The sequence below is a fragment of the Drosophila sechellia genome, chromosome 3R, assembly GCF_004382195.2.
Source record: "Drosophila sechellia strain sech25 chromosome 3R, ASM438219v1, whole genome shotgun sequence".
Taxonomy (NCBI): Eukaryota; Metazoa; Arthropoda; class Insecta; order Diptera; family Drosophilidae; genus Drosophila; species Drosophila sechellia.
Window position 1 is genome coordinate 23,715,348 of NC_045952.1, and position 25,168 is coordinate 23,740,515.

General features: G+C 45.8%; 2 protein-coding genes across 2 annotated transcripts; one reads left to right on the top strand and one right to left on the bottom strand.

Moving 5' to 3' along the window:
* Positions 1–455: 455 nt before the first annotated feature.
* LOC6619672 (coiled-coil domain-containing protein lobo) lies at positions 456–24,857 on the bottom strand. The gene is made up of 9 exons (XM_032722141.1): positions 24,328–24,857; positions 24,127–24,255; positions 2,707–3,066; positions 1,928–2,642; positions 1,689–1,870; positions 1,413–1,628; positions 1,124–1,345; positions 874–1,068; positions 456–811 (listed from the first exon to the last, which is right to left on the bottom strand). Exons 1-9 carry the CDS (start codon positions 24,742–24,744, stop codon positions 554–556), a joined length of 2,694 nt encoding a protein of 897 aa, XP_032578032.1. The 5' UTR covers positions 24,745–24,857; the 3' UTR covers positions 456–553.
* Positions 15,524–23,783, top strand: LOC6619671 (protein distal antenna). Its single transcript, XM_032722142.1, is given in 2 exon segments — positions 15,524–16,346; positions 20,957–23,783. A coding segment is annotated over 1 exon segment (2,352 nt). The 5' UTR covers positions 15,524–16,346; positions 20,957–21,009; the 3' UTR covers positions 23,362–23,783.
* Positions 24,858–25,168: the final 311 nt, after the last annotated feature.

Here is a 25,168-nt window from a genome sequence, read left to right on the forward strand (position 1 = left end):
GCGGGTCCGTACACGGCAGCAGCATCAGCCACTTTGTCCAATTTTCAAACGGTCACTTTTTGAAACGAATTTTCCTCGCCGTCGCCAGCACCGCACCCCCTTTCCAACCAAGTCCAAGTCGTCCGAACAGCACCCAAACCACTCACTCATACCACTCACGGCACTCATACCACCCAACCGCCCTTAGCGACGTTGTTCGCGCGGCGGCAATGATTCTAGGCCATGAAATCGACATTCGCATTTTAGAATCCACTTAACCACCGGCGGATGAGAATCTCAGCAATTCACTATCTGCATCTTAAAGGCCGACCTTTGATTTTGATTTAATCTGCAAGTCGCTTGTTCAATTGAATTCCATTTACTTGGCAATCGGTCATTTCAAAGTGGATAATTCCCATTAAGATTCACGAGCAAAGTATTCGTTAAATTTATGAATATTCAATACGATGGCAGCATATCTTGATCACGATGGTATAATGAATGTTTACTGTTTTAATATTTACATCTTCAATGTGTGTGAAATAATAAATTTTTGCGTTCTCAATCAACTTTATTATTTCGATGTCTCCGAAGCTCTTCCCGCCACGTCGTCCTTTTTGAAATTGAGCCGTGGATCCTTAAGCAGGGAGTTCTTGACCACTTCGTATTTCTTCTGGGACTCCTCATGGGTGAGGGTCAAGCGCTGTTGCACCATTCGCTTATTGAGTTCCAGATCCTTCGATTGTTGCACCAACCTCTTGTAATCGTAGTTATTGAACTGGTTTTCGAATTTGTTAAGGAATCGATTTAGCGACTTCGACTCGGAGGTTAACTATATATTATATAAAAATTTCAATATTTATGCATACAAGTAAAAAAAACCTTGAGACTTACATCTTCATAGTGACGTTGCAAGTTGTTGAGCAGGCTCACAAATCGCGACTTCAGATCGTTTAGACAGGCGTTATATGCATTTTGAGATTGCTCGGGAGTAAGCTCCTCCTGGTGCTTATAGGGCACCAGATATGGGGCCAAGAAATCAGCGGGCTTGCTGGCTATTTCCTTTTTAAGTTCCTCCTCCTCCTCAAACTTTATAATATACATATTAAAAAGCATATTCTTTAAGATTAAGTGCGCAATTTACCTGTCTCATCCTTATGGCTCTGGCTGCTCCATTCCGAAGTGGGTCAAATATGCTGAACTTAAGTTTGGGTTCAGCCTTTTCGGACTTACGCAAATCGAATACGTTGTTTATATCCTCGAAGATTTTTTCGAAATTCTTCCTCAAATGGTCCTCATACTGAAGTTGCTCGCACAGCAATCGGTAGAGTTCGAGATTAGTGCGCGTTGGATCTAGGGGATTTGCCTGGAGGAGATTTAGGAATGCCTGTGTGAAGCCAAAATAATAATATTTAAATTATCCAGTCACTTGCCTTGTATATTTTCGTAAGTTTCTCATCGTATATGAGCTCTTTGCCATAATCCGGTCTTGGTGGCTTTGTAAATTCCACTACTGTAGCGGTGAGTGCCCCAAATGTGTAATGAAATTTCAGTACAATTTTATTTTGTTGAAAGAGAAACGTGCGTGTTGCAATATCATTTGCGCACACATCATTAGCATTGGCTTTGAGAAATTTCTCAGTGACTTTCTGTTGGAGTTGAAAGTTAGCCAAATTAATTGTTAAATAAAATAATAAATGTGCACTCACTTTGAGAACGTTTCCAGCTGGAGTGAATTCGAATTCCTTATACCAGCACTTGTCACTGCGATCCTTGTAGTGCAGAACTAGCGAGCCTGGTTCAACCACCATCAGTTCCAAGGAATCGATTCTGGAAGCCGAATAAAAATGCACTTTTCGCTGCTGCGAGGGATCCGAGAAATATTCGATGGCTAAGAAAATATTCAAGATTGATATATTTATTTCCGGTTCAAAGTATAAATACCCACACTTCAGACTGTCGTTGCGCCCTTTGTTGAATATCTCCTCAAACTGATCGGTGGCATATGTGTACTTCACATGGCGCATGAGGTCAGATCGATTCTCGTAGTACTCATATCTGACCTTGGGAATGGTGCACTCATCGTTATTGAAAATGGTTAGCTGCATCACCTTGCCATCGCGCTGGGAATAGGGCGAGAATCGCTCGTGGATGGCTCCCCTGTATTGGATCTTCTTCTCGGAGCTGGGGAAACGTTGCTCGAAGTCGGCCAGTCCGATGTGCAGACGCTCCACCCAGGAGCCAATGCAGTCCAGGTGCTTCTCCTCGTTTATGTCGCGCTCCTCATCGGCAACATTCTCATCCGAGGCCATTTTGTAGATGCGCATCTCGGGCGGCTCACCTGGAAGCATGTGCTCCCAGTCCTTGGTGTCCCGGAGGTCCCAACGTAGTTCACTCACCCTCTGGTGCTTCTGCTTGCACACATAGTAGTTGTACTCATTCCAGATGCTATCCACGAGGATGTACTGCTTGCAGCCCGTCTCGCAGATGAATCCTGTGGAGGGCTCTATGAAAATGGCCGTGGGTGGAGCCTCCACCACGTCCCCATTGACATCTGTGTAGGTAGTCTTGGGCTTGACACTCCAGGGTGCATTGTTTATGATCACGACCCAGGCATGACTGCGTCGATAATGATAGCGATCCACGGCCAGCAGCTCAAGATCCTGTTCGGGATTAGCCAGTACGTTAATCCACGCTACATATGCGCAAGTGCATGTTTATCCTCACCTCCATTTGCTTCCGAATAATTTCGTCCTGAATCCGTTTTTCCTCTGCCTCCTTTTGCCTGTGAACCTCGGCCATATCCTCTTCGAGATGACTCTTCAAATCGGGTAATCCGCGCAGCTTATACTTCTGGCCCGGCTTCTCAACCTTTGGCTTCACCTCCTCAGCCTCCACCTCTACGATTGGATACGGATACGAAACGGCCAGTTGGTCGTTGAGAATCGTCTCCTCGCGGGCCACTCCGGAAACCACCAGCGCTGGGTGACCAGCTCCAATCAGCATGCTGGCCAGCAGAGTGGCCATCTCATAGGAATTGCCCTTCCGCCTGCGCAACAAGGTTTCCGGCGAAATCAGGCGATTTGGCTGAGGGATTAAAAAAGAAACAAGTATTAAAAGTCTTCAGTAAACCAGCTCATACTTTTTGTCTATAGGGGAAGACTACTACTTTTGATCGATTAAATGAACACTTCAACAGAAATACATTAAAGTATTCTTAAATTGAATATCTTTTAAAAATATTTACATGTGTTAAAAATACTAATCAAAGGACTTTGCCAGCAAATGATTTCCTCTCATTAGCTTAAGAATGCAATATCTTGAAATCATCCCCCGATAAAAGTCATTGGAAGCCAATATGCAATTGCAATACAAGAGTTTATTAGCTGCATATAAATATGTAGAGGAATGTATATAGACCGGGACTGAGGAAACAGCATGCCAGTTTCCACGAAATTTGGCACAAACTATTGCGCAGCACGAGACAAAAAGGAAATCTTCGATTACCTTTAGCAAGCAGCGTTTACCTGCCCGAGGAAAATTTATATGTACCCTTATATATGACCCTGTAAAAACAGCAGGAGTCAAGATCGCATAGGCTATGTTTTACAACCTTGGAAAAGTTATATCCGCTTTGCATTGTGGATGGGAAGACCACAGATTTGGGAAATGAACCTGTTGATCGGGTATCTTTAAAGTTTAATGTTGAAAATAAAACAACTTTACTATTCCAAGAGGCCGTCCATATGTTAAAAAGTATCTCCAAGTCGTTTTATCTTAATCTGATAGTGCCATGTATTTATTTACGTATTCCTCATGCGAATTCTTAAGAATCGTTTAAAACCCACCAGGAAACTGTAACTTCTTGGATGTTTTCTAAAGGGGGTATTAACCATATAGTGTTTACTCATGCCCGTTCATTTCGATGTGTTTTTTTCCCCCGATTTTCGGATGTCATTCAGTTGCCCAAAACAATCAGCGGTCTGTTTTCATTGCAGCTCGGCATCGAGGTAGTGAGACCCACTCCCATTTAATCCGCCTTCGGGCGATCCTTTGTCCCGATTGTTGTTTACCTGCACATCTGCGACTGCCCCGTAGGTGGCTGCGTGACCCCGTGCCATTCATCTTCTTTGCTGTTCCGCGAAGACTTAGGAGACAATCCCGCCGTTGCCAGGAATTCTGTGCATGTGCGTCCGAATCTGTGAAGCGTAGCGAAGCGGCCATTAACGCGGGAAACGCTGGCAATTATTTTGGGCCTGGGGTTCCGGGTTCCTCCTGCCACAGCAGTCGTTGACACATACGCACTCCGAGATTGCAATTGCCATTGCAGTCGGGCAATTCAAATACGCACAGCTCTAGTTTCGGCTTTGGGATAGGATTTGCCGGTATAAGCCAAGATCTTTCAGGAGGATCTGAGACTAGGTATGCATGTGATGGTAGCATATTGATATGATATGACATTGATATATGGTAGGATAGTAATAGTATCTGAAAGATATCACATCATGAGCTGTATGTGTTCCTAAAAACCACATAGGCTAGCCAACACTTTTTCGCGGGAAAGTTCCGTGCAATCCAGGAACTAAACAGGATTCTAGTCGTGTGGAGGGTCCTGCACCTTTCCACCCTGCGCAGATACGCCCCGTCGCTTCGAAGAAGGCCATTAAAATGCAAAATCGCCGTGTGAAGCCATAAGAATCACAATGAGGCCCGGAGTTATCAGCTATCAGCGGGGCGAACCGAACGAAGTCGCACTGTTCGAGGTCAAACACTCTCGCTCACGCTCTTTCGAATCGATTAGTCAGCAAACCAGTCAGTCAGCGGCGTCTAATTGAATTCGATGCAAACGGCCTTACCTGGCCAGCCGATTGAGTCCTCCTCCTCCTCCTCTTCGTCCAGGGTTCTCCTGCCCTCTCCACGTTCCTTCTTCCCCAGATTCCCCGGCCACCAAGGCTACCCTGGACTGCCTGGCCATGGAAGCGCGTTGCAGAGCCGCTATCACTGCGGTCGCGCGTAATAAGAAACGCTTCAAGGTTATTCGAACGTGTTAAATTAGGATCGGGCCTGGTAGAGCAGTCGCAACAATGGAGGAGCGAACATGACGAAAACAAAGGGACGAATGCACAGCGAGAATGGAGCAACGGGCGCCCGGTTGCTCGAACAGGGGCTCTAGCTCAAATTACAGTCGGCGAAAGGGATAATGCCATGAGATGATCGACCAGGAGATACCTCTTACAGTGATGATGATCTTAACGACTCCCTGAATTACTCCATACTCTTTGGCCTATACAAATGTTGTTAATCTGTCTAAAATGGTTCTTTGATTTCTTAAGGCCCCACAAGCCTATTAAGGTATCATTCCGCTGCGCTGATATACCCAACTGCACCAAGACTACGTGGTATGAAACGACAACGTCCATCTGAAGGAAGAAGTACGAAAAAAAAGCGAAAAAAACTGCGCCAAAAGCGGCGAAAAATTGCGAAAAAGGGTGGCAAGTAACAGAGTCTGCCGAGACAGAATCACTTTCAGTTGCCACCCTGCTGAATGGCTGCCACTGCCACCGCTCGCGGGTCACAACTCAAAACAATGCGGCCGACGAGGGCTCAAGACGGGGATGTCAGGCGGACTAACACACACACACAGACAAGCACACACGCACACACTGGCGGCCTTCCCTCGTTGACACAATGCAGCAAGCACCCCCCACCCACCAGAAAGATGCCTCATGCCTTGGCACCATACGTACCGCCCACACCAGCCCGTCGTCGTCCTCGTTAGACTAACCTGGGGGCGAAGGACTCGCTGGGGAGGCACATCGCTTATCGGGATGCATAATGAGCCGCTGCCATCTTTTCCACAAGAGCGCTGAAACAAAGCGGTGAAATTCAGCGCGATTCCTTCGGCCGAGGCGTCGAGTCCTTGCGCGTCCTGCCTGATGGCCATAAGACGTCAGCCAGGACTCGGGTGGTGCGCCTCCTCCAGGAAATCCCAAGCCGGGCCTTTTGCGGGCCAGCAGCGTGTGTAAGTTTTTAAATGAGCACACACGATGAAAATCAGCGACTTAACCCCTTTATGATAATGTACTGCACGGAAGTGTTATTGTCCTGGGGACAAAAGGACACACGGCGCCGCTAGTGTCGCCATAATACGCGCAATACCCCCACAGCACCACACCCACCATCATCCGGACCCATTTCACCGCCCAATGTAGCCCAAGCCAAGCCAAACCCAACCCATTCCATCTCTCATCCCGTCCGAAATCCGCTCACTATTTGCGCGTCTTCGTTGATATTGCGCCCCTGGATGTACGTGGATGTCTATGGCGCCATTCCCCCATTCACCACGCTGGGGTTTTATTATTTGCCCGACTTCTAGCTTCCGCGACCCGGGACCCTGAGCACATAAAAGTCCCGGCCAATAGATGCTCTTAAAAACGGCCAAGATTAAGATATAAACACGCGAAATTAAGACATTTGATTCCCCCGAACAGTCAGTCAGTCAAAGTCGGTGCTTTTCAACTGGCGCTTAATGGAGGTTTTGTTCTGCGGTGGGCTTACGCTAAAATCCCATCATAGTTTCACTCATATCCTCGAAGGAATTACACACACAGGATTTATTAATATGGGACACGCGGCATTAGCCCAGTTTTGAATGTGGCCAATACCTTGAAAAGCTCGAAAATTGCATCATATTCAGTATGGAAACATTTTCATTGTACCTAATATTTAATAGAATACATACATAGCTCAAGAACTGGCCCATCCTGACAAGCATTTTTTCCTAATCAATAGCCCTCCACATATGAGCAGCCGTACATTAAATTTGAGTCCTGCCATCGGGAGGCATTCTTATTCAATATCGCGCTGTCTGAGCCAAGCGAGTGTGTATACGACGATGATGGTTTTAAACTCCGCCGTTGTCTTTGGGATACAGACCCCGTGTACAGCCGGTGGACAGAGGCCAGTCGAGTGATGGAGTGGATATGGCAGAGGAGGGTGCATGTGGAGAATGTGGATGTGGATGTGCTGGAGTGGCACCCACCGACTGCCAATGCGGCAACCTAACGACGGCGCACAACTTACAATCACAGATTCGATCCAAGTCACATGGCGTTGCCCACAGCGAGGATAAATGCGACGGACAGACGACGTCGCTAAGAACCAAAGTGGGATGAGGTCGCGGCCATCGGGACTGGAACTCGGAACTCCGGACTGGGGACTGCGGACTGCGGACCACGGACTCGAGTGATGTGACGGGGGTCGCGAATCCAGACAGATGCGGACACTGATGCGAGGACTCGGACACAAAGTCGATGTGTGTTTGGTTTGGTTTTGGTCTGCTTTTGAGCAAAGGAATACGCCACTCCGTCGCGGGCAAGGCGAGTAAGTGGACCCGACCAGTCCTGTAGTCGACAATGGTCGACGGTGGAAGCGAGATGCTGCACAGCGAGAAATCATGGGCTGATATGTAAAGGTGGTAAAGGATATTCTCAATAAACACATACATCACATACTGATAACACAGGCATATATCCTTGTTAAAGAAAGGGGTATTAAAATTCGAAGAGTTTCTTCAGTTCGCAACCCTTTGAATATGGCATATTACGCGCTCGTAAGAAAGGACTCTTTATTGTTCTCCGTGTAGATGTGTAGATGGTCGACGCTCAATGGCCGCGGCAATGGCCGTGTCAGCGACAGCGAAATTGGCGTCTAGTTTATTGTAGCCACGAAGGCTGTTGGCCATTGCCGGAGCACCTTTGGCGGTGGGACGTGGTGGGTGGCAAGAGATGGGTGGCCGAAGATGGGTGGGTCAGCGGTGGTTGCGGATGTTCTGCGACTTAAACCGAGCGTGGCATGGTAAACAGCAGCCGCGGGGCTGAAAGGTCCGGAAGCTGGTGGGGGGTGGGCCCACGTCATCGGTTCGCTCGCCCGTCTGACCATATATGGCCAAGTCCTTCCTCCTGCCTGCGAAGTCTGGACGCGAAGACCCGCTGCCAGTTTTCCGTCAGGGAGACGCTTTTCTTTGTCAAAGGGTTGCAACCGTGCCGAGTCGCCGAGCCAGGGAAATGAGATAGGGATTGCAGTTCGCAGTTTGGGGCCACCTTTTTCGTTGGGTTTTTGCCGGTGGCACTTGGCCCGATCTCGAGTGAATTGCTCTCGAGCCGAAGGAAATCGATATGCGCATAGTCAGCGGGGGGAATGGCGAACGACGAGTATCTGGAAGATGTCTTGCCGCATTGTTGTTTCCTTTTTTCAGCTGCTATTCCGCTTGGTGTCGAATCGATGATGGCCATTTGTTCCTCAACAATTTTATTTCATACGTAGCAGTATGCAATGATGCCAATAGTATGTTCCTCAAAGGTTTATGAAAACAATTCAACTATTTAGGGATTACTTTTTGGTCCTTGTATTATTAGATTATATTCATAATTTTATAAATTTGCACTACCAGATTGAATAGCCCACATATTACACCAGATTAAAGGGTATTCCCTCTTCGCAGTTACAGCCATCATACCCTACCCACTTATTTTCGCTAAAACAACGACAGTGCTGCTTTTTGTCACTGAAGTCGAAAGACGACAAGGTTCGCAATTGCAAACTGACCAAGCAACACGACAGGCTATTCTACATCGCTGCAACTCCGCGACTCTGTGCACTCAACCGGAAGCGACAGCGATTTCATCCCCTCGAGGAAGGGAACATCGCGCTGTATCCCAGCGTATTTGGTTTCGTCAAGCGACTTGGAATGGCCCGTCCTGGCCCGCTCACTTCGCACCAAAAAAATCGCACCAATATTGAATCGAATGATGAATGCATGCTTGGAAAGTCGGGAACAAACGGAATATTACGAGATCAAAGGGCAGTTCTCATTTCCGGAAGAAAGTTCGCATTTTATGCCATAATCATTGTGGCCTAGATATCATATCGATTCATTGGACTGTCAGCGAATTTTAGTGACATCTGCACTTCACCCGGAATGTTACGCCTCCATTTCCGAACCACCAAACCCCAGACATCTGTTGTCCAGACTTTGGTTAATGCAATGTCCATTTGTTTATTTTTTTTTTACCCATTTCTGTAAGCTTCGCTAACCCTCCACGTTTCTTATCAGATAAATGAATTCTGGATCGGAAAACAGTATTATTCGAAAACGATTACTTATATACGTTTTTATAATAGATTCCGTGAGAGTAATCTAGCACACTTGCAGCCTCGTCAGGATTGCGGATATGGAACCTGCCCATTTTGGCAGCCACTCAACACGTGCATAAAATCGCGTTTTATCGCTTTTCGACGCCGTCGCATCCTTTTGCGTTTGCGGTCTCTCGTTTTTCTTAGCGACTGTGAGTGAATGGCAAAGGACATCACTCTTGAGTTTACAGCGTCAGCGCATATCGCCATCATTTAACCGCATTGTGGCGTCTATACCCTGTGTCACTTATGCCATGGGGATTATTGGTTTTACAGAGGGTATGCCGAAATTCATATATGGTATAATAAAAAAAAAATATATTTAAGTTTGTTATTTGAGATATATTGTTGTATAAGAATTAAGGATTGTTTCTAATATTTAATGACTATTTTTGGCACTGGGTATTTGGTAGTCGAGTACTCCCCCCTGCATCTGCAGTGCGGGAAACGTCGAACACGTTTGACAAAAGGCGCAAAAGAAAGCCTTTTCTGAAGTGGTGGCGTGAGTTCATATGAATGGATATGCGCGGCTAGGAAGTGCCAGTTTACACGGCTGTATGAATTGATTGTTTGCCCAGCCTTCATTTCTACATTACCCTTCTCAAAGGATCTTTTAGGAGAAATATGTTCCGGGTCCTATCAAAGGTTATATGACTCTTCTAAGATCGAACACATTTAAGGTGCAGTTTTAGGCTTAATGTAGTATCGCTTATTAAGTCTTAAATACTTCCCCTTTCTCATATAACCTTAATGGATTTTTAAAGCACCCATTTATCCCCTTGCAATTGATATGAGTAAAAGTAAACTGGTTAGACTGGCACATAAAAATAAAATGAAAATAATTACTTTTTGTAACATACAAAGGAGAAGAAAAAAGGCGAAAACTCAGACAAACTTTTTCTCGTACTCCGGCAAACCCTTTTTTGTTTAAAACAAGAAAAAGAATGCAGACAAGAAAGAAGAAAAAACTGTGCCAAACAAATTGTGTGATTATTTTTTTAAGAGTGTCAAGAATGAAATCGAATTCGAGCGCTTTGCATATAAAGGTCAAGTATTATGATCAGGTTTTCCGAGCCATATAAGCCATATATATGGATTTTACGGAAATTATCCATCAGTTCGTACCAAAAAATCGACTTTATGGCATCTTGAGCTATGTAGTTATAACTAATCTGGCGCGCTGTTTGAACACTTGAGTGTGCAGCTTTGCACTTACATATTTTCGCCGCATAAGCATATGTGTGTGTGTGTGCACACTCATTTATATATCCTGGCATATGAGTATAAACAAATAGCGGCGAGTGTGTGGGTGCAGTGCACATGACTGTTTTCGGACCTATAGCAATTAGCAACTGATTGAACCTGTATATAAGCGCCGAGCTGGCTAGCTGCCGCCCGTATCTAACGTCGTCCATCTTAGGTGCAAAGAATATCTTAACAAAGCTCTGCCGAATACATAAGATGCGGACGGACCAAGGATACGAGAAAAAGTGCATGTGTCTGCGCTATTTGCATGTGGCTCGCACTCGACTGATTCTCGGACCAGGATACGAAAACTGGGCGGTTGTGGCATAGAAGTGAATATGTGTGTGTGTGTGTGCATTTCTTGCCTTGCTCTTCCACTTGCTGCATATAGTTTAATTTTGAAAAGGATTCGTCTGCCGTTGCTAGAGCTCTGGCCAAAAAGGACATCTCACTCGCACTGGCTAGCCAGCTGCATCCTCAAGCTCGCTGTCCCTCTCGCTCTGGCTTCCGCAGCAGGACATTTGCCGATGCGATGCGGTGGAGGCGAGTCCGTAAGTGGCCAGTAGTTGATGGTCGAAAATGCTGCGTCTGGTTGTCCTGACTGCCAGGATGCCGGACTGCTGTGCTGCCGGGCAGCCAGGCTCCATCCATGGCTACCTCTTCAATTGTTTCAATTTCCCTGCTTGCTTGCTGGAAAAGCAAAGGAGACCAAGGCGTCCAGCGGACGACGTCCAGCATTTGGCTTAGATTGGAAGGACAAATTCCAGCCTGGCCGTTTGCTTCTTCTTACGCGGCATCCTGCCCAAAGGCCAGTGTCACACACACTCGCGCACACACAGTCGCACACACACTCGGCCAGGTAAATGCTGCTGACAAAGGAGCCAGGACTCAGGACCAAAGGGGTGGGGGTGCATTAAAACAAAGGAGCTACGAGCTCGAATATGCAAATCATAGGAACATAGAAGCAGCAGCTATGGCAGCAGCACACAAAATAGAATACCACGAGTGCATGGCGAGCTCATTTGAAGGATAGGAAGGGCACGCAGGACGAAAGGACGCACTGGGTCCAAACAACTTGCGAGAGCTGCGGTTTTGTCTGTTCAAATCGCCTTAGCTTAGACAAAACTGCAGATAATGGCCAAGGAGGCAGGGTGTTTCGCTCCGAGTTAGGTAGGAAAGAATTGCCAGCATGGGCATCTTGCAGGACCGCCCAGGTCAGCACAATTGCGGACAACGGATTAGACTGTCTCCAGGCGACGATGCTCGGCTCGACTTGACCATCGCAAATATATCTGCAGTACATGAAATCAGGTGTATGTGAAAGGAACCTCATCTTCAAATAGTTTCGCACACAATATGTATATTCAAGTACTTATTTTCCTAATTTTATTTTTTAAATTTATGATTCGACAAACATGATGTATGGTCTTGTAAAGCATTTATTTAAATAAAAAGATTTAATCTAATAATACCGTTTATGTTTAATAAGTACTAGTATTCCCCTAGAAGTAGGCAACAACTTTTTACAAACGATATCTGCCCAAAGGACTAAATTATTTATCTACTTTCACTTACAATTCTGAGAAATTATATTTTTCTTTGATATTTTGGAAATCTCGATAAATTTCTATTCCAGGTGGTGATTCATATTTTTGTTAATCTTTCGTAACCATCAATGTCAGTTGTGATCCAAACTGGTATCGAATTGAATTCCCAAACCCAATTGATGGTGATCGAAATAGAAATAAATGATCGATGAGTTGATTGAAATGGGCAGGGACAAATCGAGTTTAAGGCAAGGTGCAAGTAGAGTACGCATCTAGGGATATATTTTGAGTAGATCCCAGTGAACGAGTACATGTAGCTGGGAGAAACGCACACACAAGCACGAAAAAGCATACATAGAAAACTCGTGTACACACATTTATCTTTTCGAAGGCAAAACTGAAAATTTTGTTTTAGGAACAGTTATACAAAGACAATGTGAGAGGATGCAGATTCCCAGGGCGGGTGGGTGTTGGTAGATGGGTGCTGAAAATCAAGCGCACACGTCTTCTAGCATATGTACACACACCGACACACCGAAACACACACACACACATAGCCACACGTTCGAACGGAAATCAGCAAGGACCTATGCGTGTACATATAACCAACCATCGGGGGTGACCAACGTCCAGCCCAGTGCGCCTTCATCTTTCAATTCACGCGAAAATTTCCTTCGCCATCCGGAGGTGTGACATGAGGGGTTGGGTTGATTCAGGGATGGAGGGGGGATTCTGGGAGGTGAGTCGGGTTGGGTGAAAGGACATCGCAGGACGACGGTGACAACGACGCGGGTTTGCCAGAGTTAGGGAGAAAGTGAATTGAGTTTAGTCGAGGACGACGAATTCGTAATTGTACACACACACGCAGCGACATTAAGGCATCCAGCACACACACACACTCGGACACGGACACACACACACACATCCGAAAAGGGGGGTTTTGACCAACTGAAGGGGTGGTGAGGTGGGCGGTTGGGCGGTTTTGGTGGCTTGGTGGCTAGGACGAAGGCGGCTGGCAAGGAGCTGCAGATATGAGAGAAAGTCCGGCGGCCAAAGAGAGGACGAACGAAAATGGAAAATGTTGCCTTGGTGGACACAATGGACAATGGACAATCGGTCGGGTTGGGCTCCGCTGGCTAAGAGGGCGGGGGGTTTTAGGTTGGCCGATGAAAATCTGAAGTATATATACCCAAAAACACACACTAGCATACACACACACACACTCTAGCACGCACATTGGCATAAAGCAACAACTCTAAATTTTCGCAGCAGCAAAATTTACGCTAAAGATGCTGATGTGCCTGCGGATGCTAAGAAGAATGTGCGTCTGTGTGGGTAGCGTGTTGCCAAACTGCTCCAGTGTGTGTCCAGTGAGTGAGCCTGTATGTGTGTGTGTGTGTGTGTGTGTGTGATGAAATGAAGCGACCCGGGCAGGCTGCTTGGCTTTTTAGTGGCAAGGATATGTTTCTTGCCAATGCGGCCCCATGCCGGCCATCTGTACTCGTGGTCGTCCGTAGTCCGCCGTCCGTTGTCCGCTGTCCGTATTCCGTAGTCCTGCGTTATTGTTGCTCCTTGTTGTGTATACGCCTCTACTTATATGTACGACTACACTATATCCTTGGGCCTGTGTTTCCGTGTGCGTGTGCGTGTGCCTGTGCGTGTACGTGTGATTGTGCTTGTGCGTTTCGGACATGGATTCAAAAACCTTTCTTAGCGATTTCCCGAAAGGCAGCAACTAGCAACTCTGGCGACACTGCTGCTGTCTTTTTCGTTGCCGTTGTTGTTATTATGGTCAGTGGCCGCCTTCGTTGGCCAGATACAATAGGGAAATAGGGAGCTATGTATGTGCGAATGTGTGTGTGCTCTGCGCAAATGTTTTGCATGGCAACTACTAAGTCTACGACCTCAAATGCCTATGTGTACACACGCATTATATAAGATCGTAATCTCGGGGCTATCCCACGATGGTGCAAATACTTGTCAGGTTTTTCTTCTCTCGCACAACTAATCAAAATACACTTTGACTTGACACTTGCTTGGGAATGATATCAACAATCTATCTAACATGGTTTTCCATTTATACCTACAGTTATCAGCTCGGTAATTAATATTACAAGGAACCTAAGCATATAAATGCGTAAGATGTTTAACATGGTGTATACCAAGCATTGAATATGTTGTGCACTAAGTCTATTAAGAATGGGTCGGCACCTTAATGGAAAACATAAGTTATTGTCCTCTGCCTACCTTGTGTTTAACTATATACACTATAATTATATCATTTTTGGTAGCTAAATGTGGTAAATACATATTCCGAAGCTGGCTATCACCTGATATTTGCAGCTAAATAGTTTCATGTCCCACAATTTGAGTTCGATTATTTCGCCATTTGACATTTCTAAACCGCAGAAATTTGCCTGCAAAAGTCGATGGAGAAACAACAACCACTATGCCCATATCTTTGCGATCGAGTGTCCGTTCGAGAATTCCGGTTCCTTCGGCGATCGCCGGTCACGCTCCAGCGAAAAGAGCGACAAAAAGAGCCAAGAAAGCGGCTTTGTGGGACGGATTCGCCTTGTTTTCAAGAATGTGGGTTTCCCAAGGGGGGTTTCCCCGTGTGGTCTCCACCGCCTGCCGCCAAAACTTCGTTCGGTTCGGGCGGCAAAAAGCCGAAGACGAGGACGAAAGCTGCTCTCTCACTAGCTCGCTTCCTCTCTCTCTCTTAAGGAAGAGGCTGTTTGGTTCTCATTTGGCTTGGCTCTTTGCGAAACGGGCGCGAAAGAGAGGCGAGCCCACGTAATCTGCGATGAAGGCATGTATCAAAACAAAGCGAGGAAAACTGGCCGCAATCACAACAGCAACAACTGCAGCACATGACAGCGGGAAAACTAACAGAATTATCAGTGACGATAAAAGGCGCACCCCCTACTGCGAAAATTAGACAGGGATTTCGGCTAGGTTTTTCACGTTCTTCTCGCCGATCCTTTGCTCGTTTGATAGTTGTTGCCCAGCGTTTAAGGAAGCAGAAAATGGTTAGCTAAGCGCAAGCAAATGCCTCCTAAGGTTGCACACAGTCTTACACTGGAAAGAATCTAGTTTACCTAAAACTCATACAGAATACAAAGAAGTATAAGCTAGGAAGAAAAGTACTATATACATTCAAAAACTAGCGATCTTTTAATCAATATCATAATTACATTTATTTTTCATTAAGTTTCGATTTCATAATTATAATCATGGGATATACATAATTATCATACTAAATTTCGATTTCTTAACAAATTTAAAAACTTTTACTTTACTAAGAAGGGTCAAGAACACGATTTTTCTCTCTGTGCTCACACACACACGTGGGCGCAAGAAAGGAGGACGAAAAAGATGTGCGTCTCTCAATCTCAAAAAGCCTAGCACGAGTATTGCGTCGTCTTCGTTGCACACAGCTGTGTGTCCGCACGTGTGTGGGAGGATGTGCTGCGTTAGTATATGTGCTAGATGTGTGTGTGTGTGAGTGGACACTGGCCTGTGGTTGGGCCGGCCAAAATGCGAAAATGCCAAAATGCGAATATTGCGAACGGGGCAGCCAAAGCGAGAGGACTTCTTCGCCGCCGTCTTGACCGTTATTAATCATTGTACATTTGGCTGTCACCGAAAAAGGCCGCGAAATTCGCAACAGTGAGAGCGAAAGAGAGCGGGCGAAAGAGAGTCCGAGAGAGGGAGCGAGAGAGAGCGACTCACGCACACGTGAAGGAAACAAAAACGACAACTACAAAACTACTAATACCAAGGCAGAACGACTGACCAGCACACAACCACCACTGCAGGACACAAATGTATGTGTATGTGTGAGTGAGAACGAAACGCCGCATTTCGTGGACGTGCGACTTTAAATTTCCCGTGACGTCGCCGCCGTCGTCGCCGTGCGGAAATTCGCCGCGCTAAAATCAAAATTCACTCAAGTCCGCCGCGGTAGTTTGTCGCCGCACGCTAGCCGCTCAGGTTCGCACATCCACGTCACAGCGACGCAGCGTCACAATATCACAATATCCTTCGACGAGCGCGAGAGAGAGGTCGCACCGCACCGCACCGCATGTCCTGCCGCTGAAAATCGCACGCCACAGCAGCGGTAAACATCACGACGCATCGCGAGCACAGTGTTCGATTGTGATTGACCGATTGATGTTATCCTTGCAAGTGAACACAACAACATTAACTGAAAACAATAAATTAAAATCCATGTGAACTATAAAGTGAATTAAAAACATCGCCGGTCGAGATAAGAATAAGTTAAGTGCTGCAAATAGCTGCGCTATCGACGAATTTCTCCCGCCTTCGCTGGAAGAAGGCACCGATCACTTTTCGCCCCCGGAAGTTAACTAAAAGGTTAGTATTTAACTAAATCGGTGAATTGAGCAATAATGCATCAATTAATAACAGTTAACCGAATGTTTTAAGCTCAACTTGCAAAATTTGAATTGGTGAGACCAGAAAAATTATAAATATGGTAAAAAATTATTTTATTTAAATTGGACACCGAACTTGATATTTTAGTTTTGAAGAGTTACCTTTCAACACAACATAAGCGAATTATGTATTTTTACACATCACCATCTTGAACACAATAAAAGTGAAGTTCTGTATGTGAATTATTCTGTATTTGAATAGTTATTTTTTTAAATTTTATAACTTAATAACTAAAAATCTTCGTCTTTTAAAAAGCATCTTAAGCAAAAACCTTTCACTGCAATAGATTGCAAACCACATATATTTTTAACAAAAGAGCAGACAATGTTTTTTTGAGAATGTTTTTTTTTAAATATTATTTATAATAGTTAGCTATTTATAGTATTTATTAAACGTCGCATTCATGAAAATATTCAGGAGTGATAGTTATTGGATATTAGAAATATCTTCTGTAACTTCCCATCATTACGTTAGCTATTGCTTACATGTATAATAAAAAATAAAACTTTTTTGATTCTTAATTTGATTGATTTGATTTTTTAATCTATGAAATAAACAACCTAAACTTAATATGTTACATAGCTTGTAAAATAAACTTAAAACACTTGTAAATGTTATTTAACTAAAAAGTTTTATCATTAAAATGTTTAGATTTCCTCAATCAATCAATTTTATATTGAATTGTCATATTAACAAGCAGAGGAAACCGGTTTTATGGGCCACTTATTGTATGCAATACTTTTTAATCGTATTTATGGTAAAAAGATATTTGACCTAACTATCCGGTTAGTTTAGATAACACATAAAATCTTTTAAAAAACAGTTCCGGATGGTCAGGATATGTGTCACTATTTGATAACATGAAAATGTATCCAATCATTAAATTTTACCTTGTTTCAAAAATTAGTTAAAAATCAATAAGATTTATTAATTCTTATACATTTTTTTTTTAATTATATTTTTCTCGTACAATTGTACATCTTTAGTATTTGTATTTGTTGCGAAACAACTTCATTTATAACATCACCGATATTTCAAATCTAAGATTTACATTTGTATATTAAATTCTACTAATTAAAAACAATCCTTTCAAAAGAAGGTAAATCTTATATCTATTTATTTATATTTTAACTGTTTGCCAAAAATCGATTCCTTATTTAAAATAGCTTTGCCCATATATGAGACAATAGTTAGACAATTTCATAAAGTTCATAGCGATTCCCCCGACAATTAATCATCTCGCTCCACTGCGAAATTCCGACACAACATTAAGCGGGCTAATCATAAACCAAAACACACAATAAAAAGGTGCAATAGTGCTTAAAGCCACATAGATCATTGGTGCCAACAGGTCCAACATTACAGCAGACACATGGTTTATTTGCACACACATAACTGCGGTGAGGGAAGCATCCCAGACATCCCAGACACACACACACTAACACACGATTGGGTTTGGACCAAAGCAACTTTTTCTTTTATCAACGGAATTCTTATTTTTATGTGTTGCCTCGTTTTTGTGTTTTATTTCTTTCTGCATTAGCACAAACGAATGGAGCTATCAAACGCTTGCACATATTAGTACTAGTTTCAGTCGTTGACCTCCATTTGCCAGACTCTCCTGCCCCCCTTTGCTTACCCCCCGCCCATCCGAACCCATCCCATTTGACCCTCCTTGGTGTCCTTGCCACATTGCCACATGCATTGCCCCTCTGTGTCTGTGAGTGAGTTCAATACGAAGCCAAAGAAACGAAAAAATAGTAAATACAATAAAATTATAATTGTATATAGGAAAATCAGAAGCTCTTAGCCCACACACACACACACACGCACACTCACGTGTACGATGAAATGGCCAGACGGTTGGCCATTACAGACATACTGACGGGTATGGCCATTCCGGCATACATATGTCCTGTCCTGGCTAGGTGTGTGTAAGTGAGTGTGCATGTGTGCACAGCAGCCACACCAGACAGAGACAGGCCCCCTCCACACACACTCACTCACTCACACACACTGACAAACTTGGTGTAATTCTTTTATATTTATTTCTTTCATCTTTTTCTGTTGTTACTAGATTTTTTACACACTTCTCACTGTCCCAGTTCGGTTCGTGAAAAGTTTAATGGCGAGCCGGCTAGGACAAGGACGGACCCACTGCAGAAAGCGAAAGTAAAAATTCTTTTCCTTCCACCCCATCTCAGCCCCACCCATTCCCATTTGCCATTTCCCATTGCCCATTCGACTCCGCTGCTGAATGGCCAAAGACCTTGTAATTTTTATACAGCTGTAAAAGTTTTATTCGATATGTGTGTTTGGGTGCAGGTTGTTGGCAGGTCGCTGCTTCTCTGGATCTCCGCAGCTCCGGATCTGTGGGTGGTGTTAGTTGAATGGAGTTAGGTGTATGGTGTATGCTGCATGGCGTATGGTGTTAGGTGTTTGCTGTTTAGGTGGTCGGTAGTGGGGCAGAATCACATGCACCACCGTCGACACAGTTATTTGCTGCTCTATTGGTTATGAACAGCCCCCGGAGTGTCTATGTTTGTGGGTTGGTTGTCAAGTGTGAGGTTGAGGGGATAAGTGGAGGCTCCAACTAGATTGGTATGCATTAAACCGCATACTCAACCAGGTGACAAACGCATAACTATTAGCAGTGATTACCAACGTAGCTCATTAATTATATAATCATAATAATAGACTTAGATTACATTAAATACATTTGATTTACATACGCTATATAGTTAACTAAATAGGTAGCTTAAATTCAAATACCGGAATCTAGTGCCACTTTTCCCCATTTAAGTTTTCTTTTCATACAAATCAAATAATAGAAAGCATCCTAGCATATCCTATAACAATACCATCCAGATTAAATATTTGCCAAAACGATGCACCTTATCCCTTTTGGTCCTTGCCAACTGCTTATTCCAAATCATAAGCTCAAGTCTGCTTAAACAAGCAACCGAAGGAGATAAGTCCAGTGATTCCAGCAGGAGTCTCAAATTAATAGCTGGCAACGTGTAAACTCCATTCCAAGTGGCTTGAAAGCCAGCCAAGGAGCGCTGTGCGTTTTGTAAACAGCACTGCGATGGATGGCCAAACGAAAGACTCCTCCAGTTTGGTTATCTGCACTCTCTTAGTTCTCGAAAGTTTCTCTTCCTTTGAGAACTTCGCTCTGCGAAGGCACGCACACCAATTTGGCCTGCCAGTATATTTGAATGCCACACATATATATATTGATATATATGTATATATACAGATATATCCGTACATATATATGCAGGGAAAGAAATCATGTGTCAGTCATGCGCAAAACGTGTTTTTCATTTTAAAAGTGCACCATGGGGCGAGCTCTTTTGCATGCCTCACTTTCTGGAGAGATGGAGGCGGAGCATATTGTTGCTCGCTCAGGTTTCTGTTTTCTGCCTGCCTTCGACTTTTGGGCAGGCCAAAAAAGACTTGAGAGCTGGCCCAAAAGACGCTGCTGCCGCTGCGGCTGATTCTGCTGCACCTGCCGTTGCCTTTGGCAACATTTCAGATCTCGAAGAAGGAAAGCAGCAAGGCAGCAAGGCTGAAAGGTTGGGTACGACAGGAAGGCGCAACAGGCGTGCTTGGCACATCCACATTCACATCCACATCCACATCCATGCCCACAACAGTATCGCATAGTATCTCAAGTTGGGGGATGTTCTGCGCTGCAGCGCCAAGTGGCCCGAGACAGGTAAACAAGTTATAAATTTGCGGACTCGGGAAAGTTCGGCCGACGAATGGCTTGTTCTTGTTGCTTACTCGTAGCTCGCGTTGCGCGCTGCATTTTGGAGCAGGCGCGTCGCGGCGCGAAGGCAACGCACCAATTAGCATATTCCATTGTCTCCCCGTGTACACACACACAAACACGCTCTCGCACACTCGCACACAGTGTCGAACTAACGAACATACACACACACAGGCACACTTTCGAGTCCTTTTTGCAAATTTGGCATCCTTCGTGCGCCGAGCGAAAAAGCGGCAAGGGGCGTGAACCAGCTCATTTGCCTGCAAGAGCGTAGAGAGAGATTTTGTCATCCTGACTGTGTAGCTATGTACGTATATATGTAGATACGATGGGACCACCTACACGTATACGCAATATAGCGCATACGCCCGGCTGTGCGGTTTATTTACACCGCGAGTTGTCTGTAAAATTTTAAAGCGCGCGGCGATTTTATTGGAGCACCGTGCGAACATGCGAAACACCAGCCGCCACCCCTTGAACATCCTGACACATCCTGGTACATTGTGGCACATCCTGACACCCCATGACAGACCGCCCCCACCCCCCCTTTCCGACCGTTTTTGAGCCCCAACCCCCTGCCCATGGAAAGTACATGGACGCGCGCACACGGCATTCGCCATTCGGCCGAGTACATATATATCGCTATGTGCTACACCGCTGGCGAATGGGAACGCATCGGTCCGCCGTGCGATATGCGATATGCCAAGTGTGTCACGGTAATTAATTAAGAAACGCTTGTTCTTCTTTCTTCCAGACGCCAAGCTGTTCGACAACGGCCTGAAGTTGGATATTTCCAGCTACCCCCACATGAACATCCGCATGGGCACGAAGGGCAAGCGTCCCTTGCGGAGCCTGACGCCCCGCGACAAGATCCATGCCATCCAGAGGATCCACGATGGCGAGTCCAAGGCCTCGGTGGCCAGGGACATCGGCGTGCCCGAGTCCACGTTGCGCGGCTGGTGCAAGAACGAGGACAAGCTGCGCTTCATGTCCCGCCAGTCCGCCACGGATAACCTCTGCGCCGACGCCCTGGGCGATAAGATGGATGGAGGAGGAGGAGGTGGTGGAGCAGGCGGCGGAGGTCTTCTGGGTCCGCCGGAAAAGCGCCAGCGCTTGGATGGCGCCCTGCCCCTGAACTTCTCCAACAAACTGAAGTTCGATGAGCTGGCCTTCAAGCGATCCCCTCTGAATGGCCTGGACTACAGTACAAACAAGAATCTGGCCGATCTTGGGTACAACGGGCTGCCCGTGGACTACGCGGCCTTTAATGGCGGGGTCAAGGCCAAAGTGTTTGGTGCCGATATCAACCGACCCGCCGCCGATCCCTCCCTAAATGCAATTAGTCCGCTCTCTAGCTTGACGCACCTTTCGGGTCTCACGGGCATATCACAGTCCCCGCTGGCGATCAGTTTCAACGAGCTGACCACAAACCTCAACTTGCTGGCCCAGCTGAATCCCGGTCTGGCGGCCATGTCGGGCCTAAACAGTTTCCCAGCGGGCGCTGGTAACCTGAGGACCCCGAAGCCCAGTGGCCAAACGCCGCTGCAGGTGCAGAGTCCCAGGAGCGATAGTGGAGATAGGTCGGCGCAGGGATTGTCGGTGAAGAACTGGGCCAAACAGAAGCCGGGGGAGGGCCAGGGCAGCCTCAATCTAAGCATCAAGAACGAGGGCAAGGGAGGCGACATCAAGAGTCCGAGTCCTTCGATTGCTCCTTCGCAAATGGGCGGGCCCATGACGCTCTCCAATCTGGCCGAAGATCCCTTGCTCTACTGGCTCAAGTCGCAGCAGACCATGTTGGGCCTGAATCCCCTTTATCCGCCCACAATTCCCATGGGCGTGACCAGTCCCCCCATCAGATCTTCCACACCACAGCACATGAGTCAGCTGGCCCAGACTCCGCCGATACCCTCGGCTCCGCTGACACCCTCGTCCACACCGTCGGGCAGTCTGGACGAGAAGAACGCGGCGTGGTACAACTGGTGCAAGGCGTTCGGGGCCAGTCTGCATACCCTGAATCCCAATGCCGCCACCTTGGCCGCCCTGCAAGCCAACCAACTGCAGCAGCAGGTGGCCACCACGGCTGCAGAGGGGGGATCCATGGGAGATCCCTCGAACATACTATACTCCCATCTCACGAAAGAGACTGAGACGCCGTCGGTGAGAAGTTTGTCCTCCAACGAACAGAATCCCGAGGCTGACGAGGCCACCGAGCCCGATCTCGATGGCGAAGTGGAGACGGAGGCATCCGGGAAACCGGAGGATCTCTCAGCCGCCGGCAAAGTGATGACCCCTTCGCAGAGTCCCATTGCCCATTCATCAGGCAGCAGGAGTCCCGAACCGAAGGCGAAGACCAAAACTCCAGAGACTCCGAATCCTACAAGTGAATGCAAGAAGATCCTAGACAATATGCTCTTCAAGATGGGCGGAATGGACGCCACTGGTCCGTTGATGCCGGAACAGGGATCCTCCGAATCGGAGGGCAGCTTCCAGGATACCAGCAATCCGCACACGAACAACAACGATGTGAGCGCCAGCAATAACAATAACAATAATAACTCCAACAAAACGGACGAGGAGGAGAAGGCCAAGTATCTGGACTGCACGGCGGACGAGGATATCGAGGCCATCCGGCATGGCGAGAAGTTCCTGCAGTGGCTCGAGAATTGCAGCAATCCCCGCGTGACGGCCGTGCAGCTGATGCAGCTCCGTTTCCTGATAGCCGCCATAAAGTCGGGCAACGAGACACCGATGATCGAGAAATCCGCTTGGCGGAGCCTGCCGGAGGACAACGAGGAGCACGCCGCGGAGGAGGAGGGCAGTGGGCGGGGCAAGAGTCGCCGTCGCAAATAGGAAAAGCCAAAGTTGGCGCCCACGGAGCCAGCCACGGATACAGAGATAGAGAATAGCCCAAACGGCGCACTGCACGCTGCAGAGCCAGGACCCGGTGTCCTGGATGCAGATGCAGATGCGGATGCCGCCGAGGCCTCGACGAGGTGCCACGTCTATGCGCCGGCCGTCTACCGATCGTCGGCCACCCTACTCAGCTCCCTGTTCTTCCCTCCCTACGAATTTGTACATTGTGACCTCGACGATGACCCCGACGACTGCCAGATCACGGGCGAGTACCAGCAGTACGACGAACTGAGCTCCAGCAGTTAGACCACATGGTTGCACGCATCCGGAGGACTCCACTGAATTTATCTCCTAGCTGTGAAACCTATCGAGCATACTTTCGGTCTCTTTCAATTCAATTCGAATCCACTCCATTGCATTGCATTGTATTAATTAATCGTACGGTTAACGTGTATATATCGAGAAACTCTATTTGTAGCTATTATGCATTTCTTTTTGAACGGAAAGACAACCGACTCTGTTTTGTTAGTTTGTTTTTTCACCCAATGCATTCTAGAAAAATGTTATAGCCCTTAGTTTTTGTTACGAAAACAAACTTTTCGAACTGCAAGGTGTGTTGGCGCGAATGGCATGCATTTGATATCAAACGTTTTTAAATTTCGTATATTACTAACTATGGAAATGTGCTCAAAAGAATTTTCTTAATTCGGAATTAATGCGATATTTAAATAAAAACATTTACAAATTTAAATGTAATTTTAAATACATGTTCAATAAAAAATAATTAGATAATTTTTATGAAGCTCTTAGAACTGTTGTCGTTTTTATTTATCGCTGTAGTGTTGCAGGGTCTAAGTGGGTTTCTATATATATATAAACTTTTATCGGAACAATCATTTAGTATTTTTATCATTATCATTAATACTTGTAAAATATTTACAAGCATAAATTGTCTTGGTCAAATTATTGCCCATTTTAGAACGCATAAACTTCAATATATATTACTACATGAGCTCGGAACCCAAGAAGAATGGATATATGATTGGTTCAGCTTTGGCATAATAAACTTACCAAATTCATGGGATCCTGCAGTGGCTCATACTGAATGAAATCGGCGACAAACTTGGCAATTTCCTCGACACTTGATATGAGTTGCGTGTAAATAAACGCCGTTGGCCTGATGGTGGTGCAAACGAATTTCTGTAAGTTGGTTAAGAGGGGCAATTTATCAAAACGCTGTCCAGTAAAAGGGGCAGATGGTGCTGACTTCACCTGTACTTTGCATTCGTTGGGAAGGGCCAAGACCATGGCTCGTCTCTTTGGGTAGCTGAGAACCAATTGCTTCCGGAAATTCTCGGCGTACAGCAGGAGCAACCGCTCCTTGGGCGAGAGGGTATAGTACGAGGGAGGATAGCACTGGGGACTGTTTTCGAACTCCTCGACTGTTTCGGGAAAGGATAAATCGATCTTTCCGATATTTAGCGATGGTTCTCCTTCGGATAAGCTGAATTCACTAGACCCCATTTCCTCCATTTCTGCCTCGAACTCGCCCTCCATTTCTTCTGGAAAATCCGATTCCGAACCTTGCGAACGCCTCTGCTCGTCGATTTCCTTGAACTTGGCGCTATAGCGACTCGGGTCGATGTTGCTCACCACCTTCTTGTACTTCTGAAACAGTACTTTCGGCATTTTGGCGTGGTTACGATTGCCGGCTCTTCAAAATAATAAACAAGAAACTTCGTTTCTATAACTACGGTGTTTGTAGAAAAATATATTTTTTAACGGCTAGATGTGACAGAAATTGAAATATGTGTTGTGTTGTGCTAGACAGTTCATTGTAGCAAAGAAAATATACATAATTTGCTAAAAAAAAACTTTCGTAATTCTAATTAGTTTTGTGTAAGTTTCGCTTGAAAAATTCTTATAAGAATTGACATTTCCTTCTTCCGGTTGAAAACTTTGCTTTACCTTACTTTACTTCATGTACCTGGGTTGCGTCTGGGCTTAATAACCGTTGTGCTGCTTTGTAACTGCTTATTTACTGCTTTGGCATTGGATTTAAACTTCTTTACCCTGCTTCGCATATAATTTCTACGGCTTTTTCCTCGTTTAA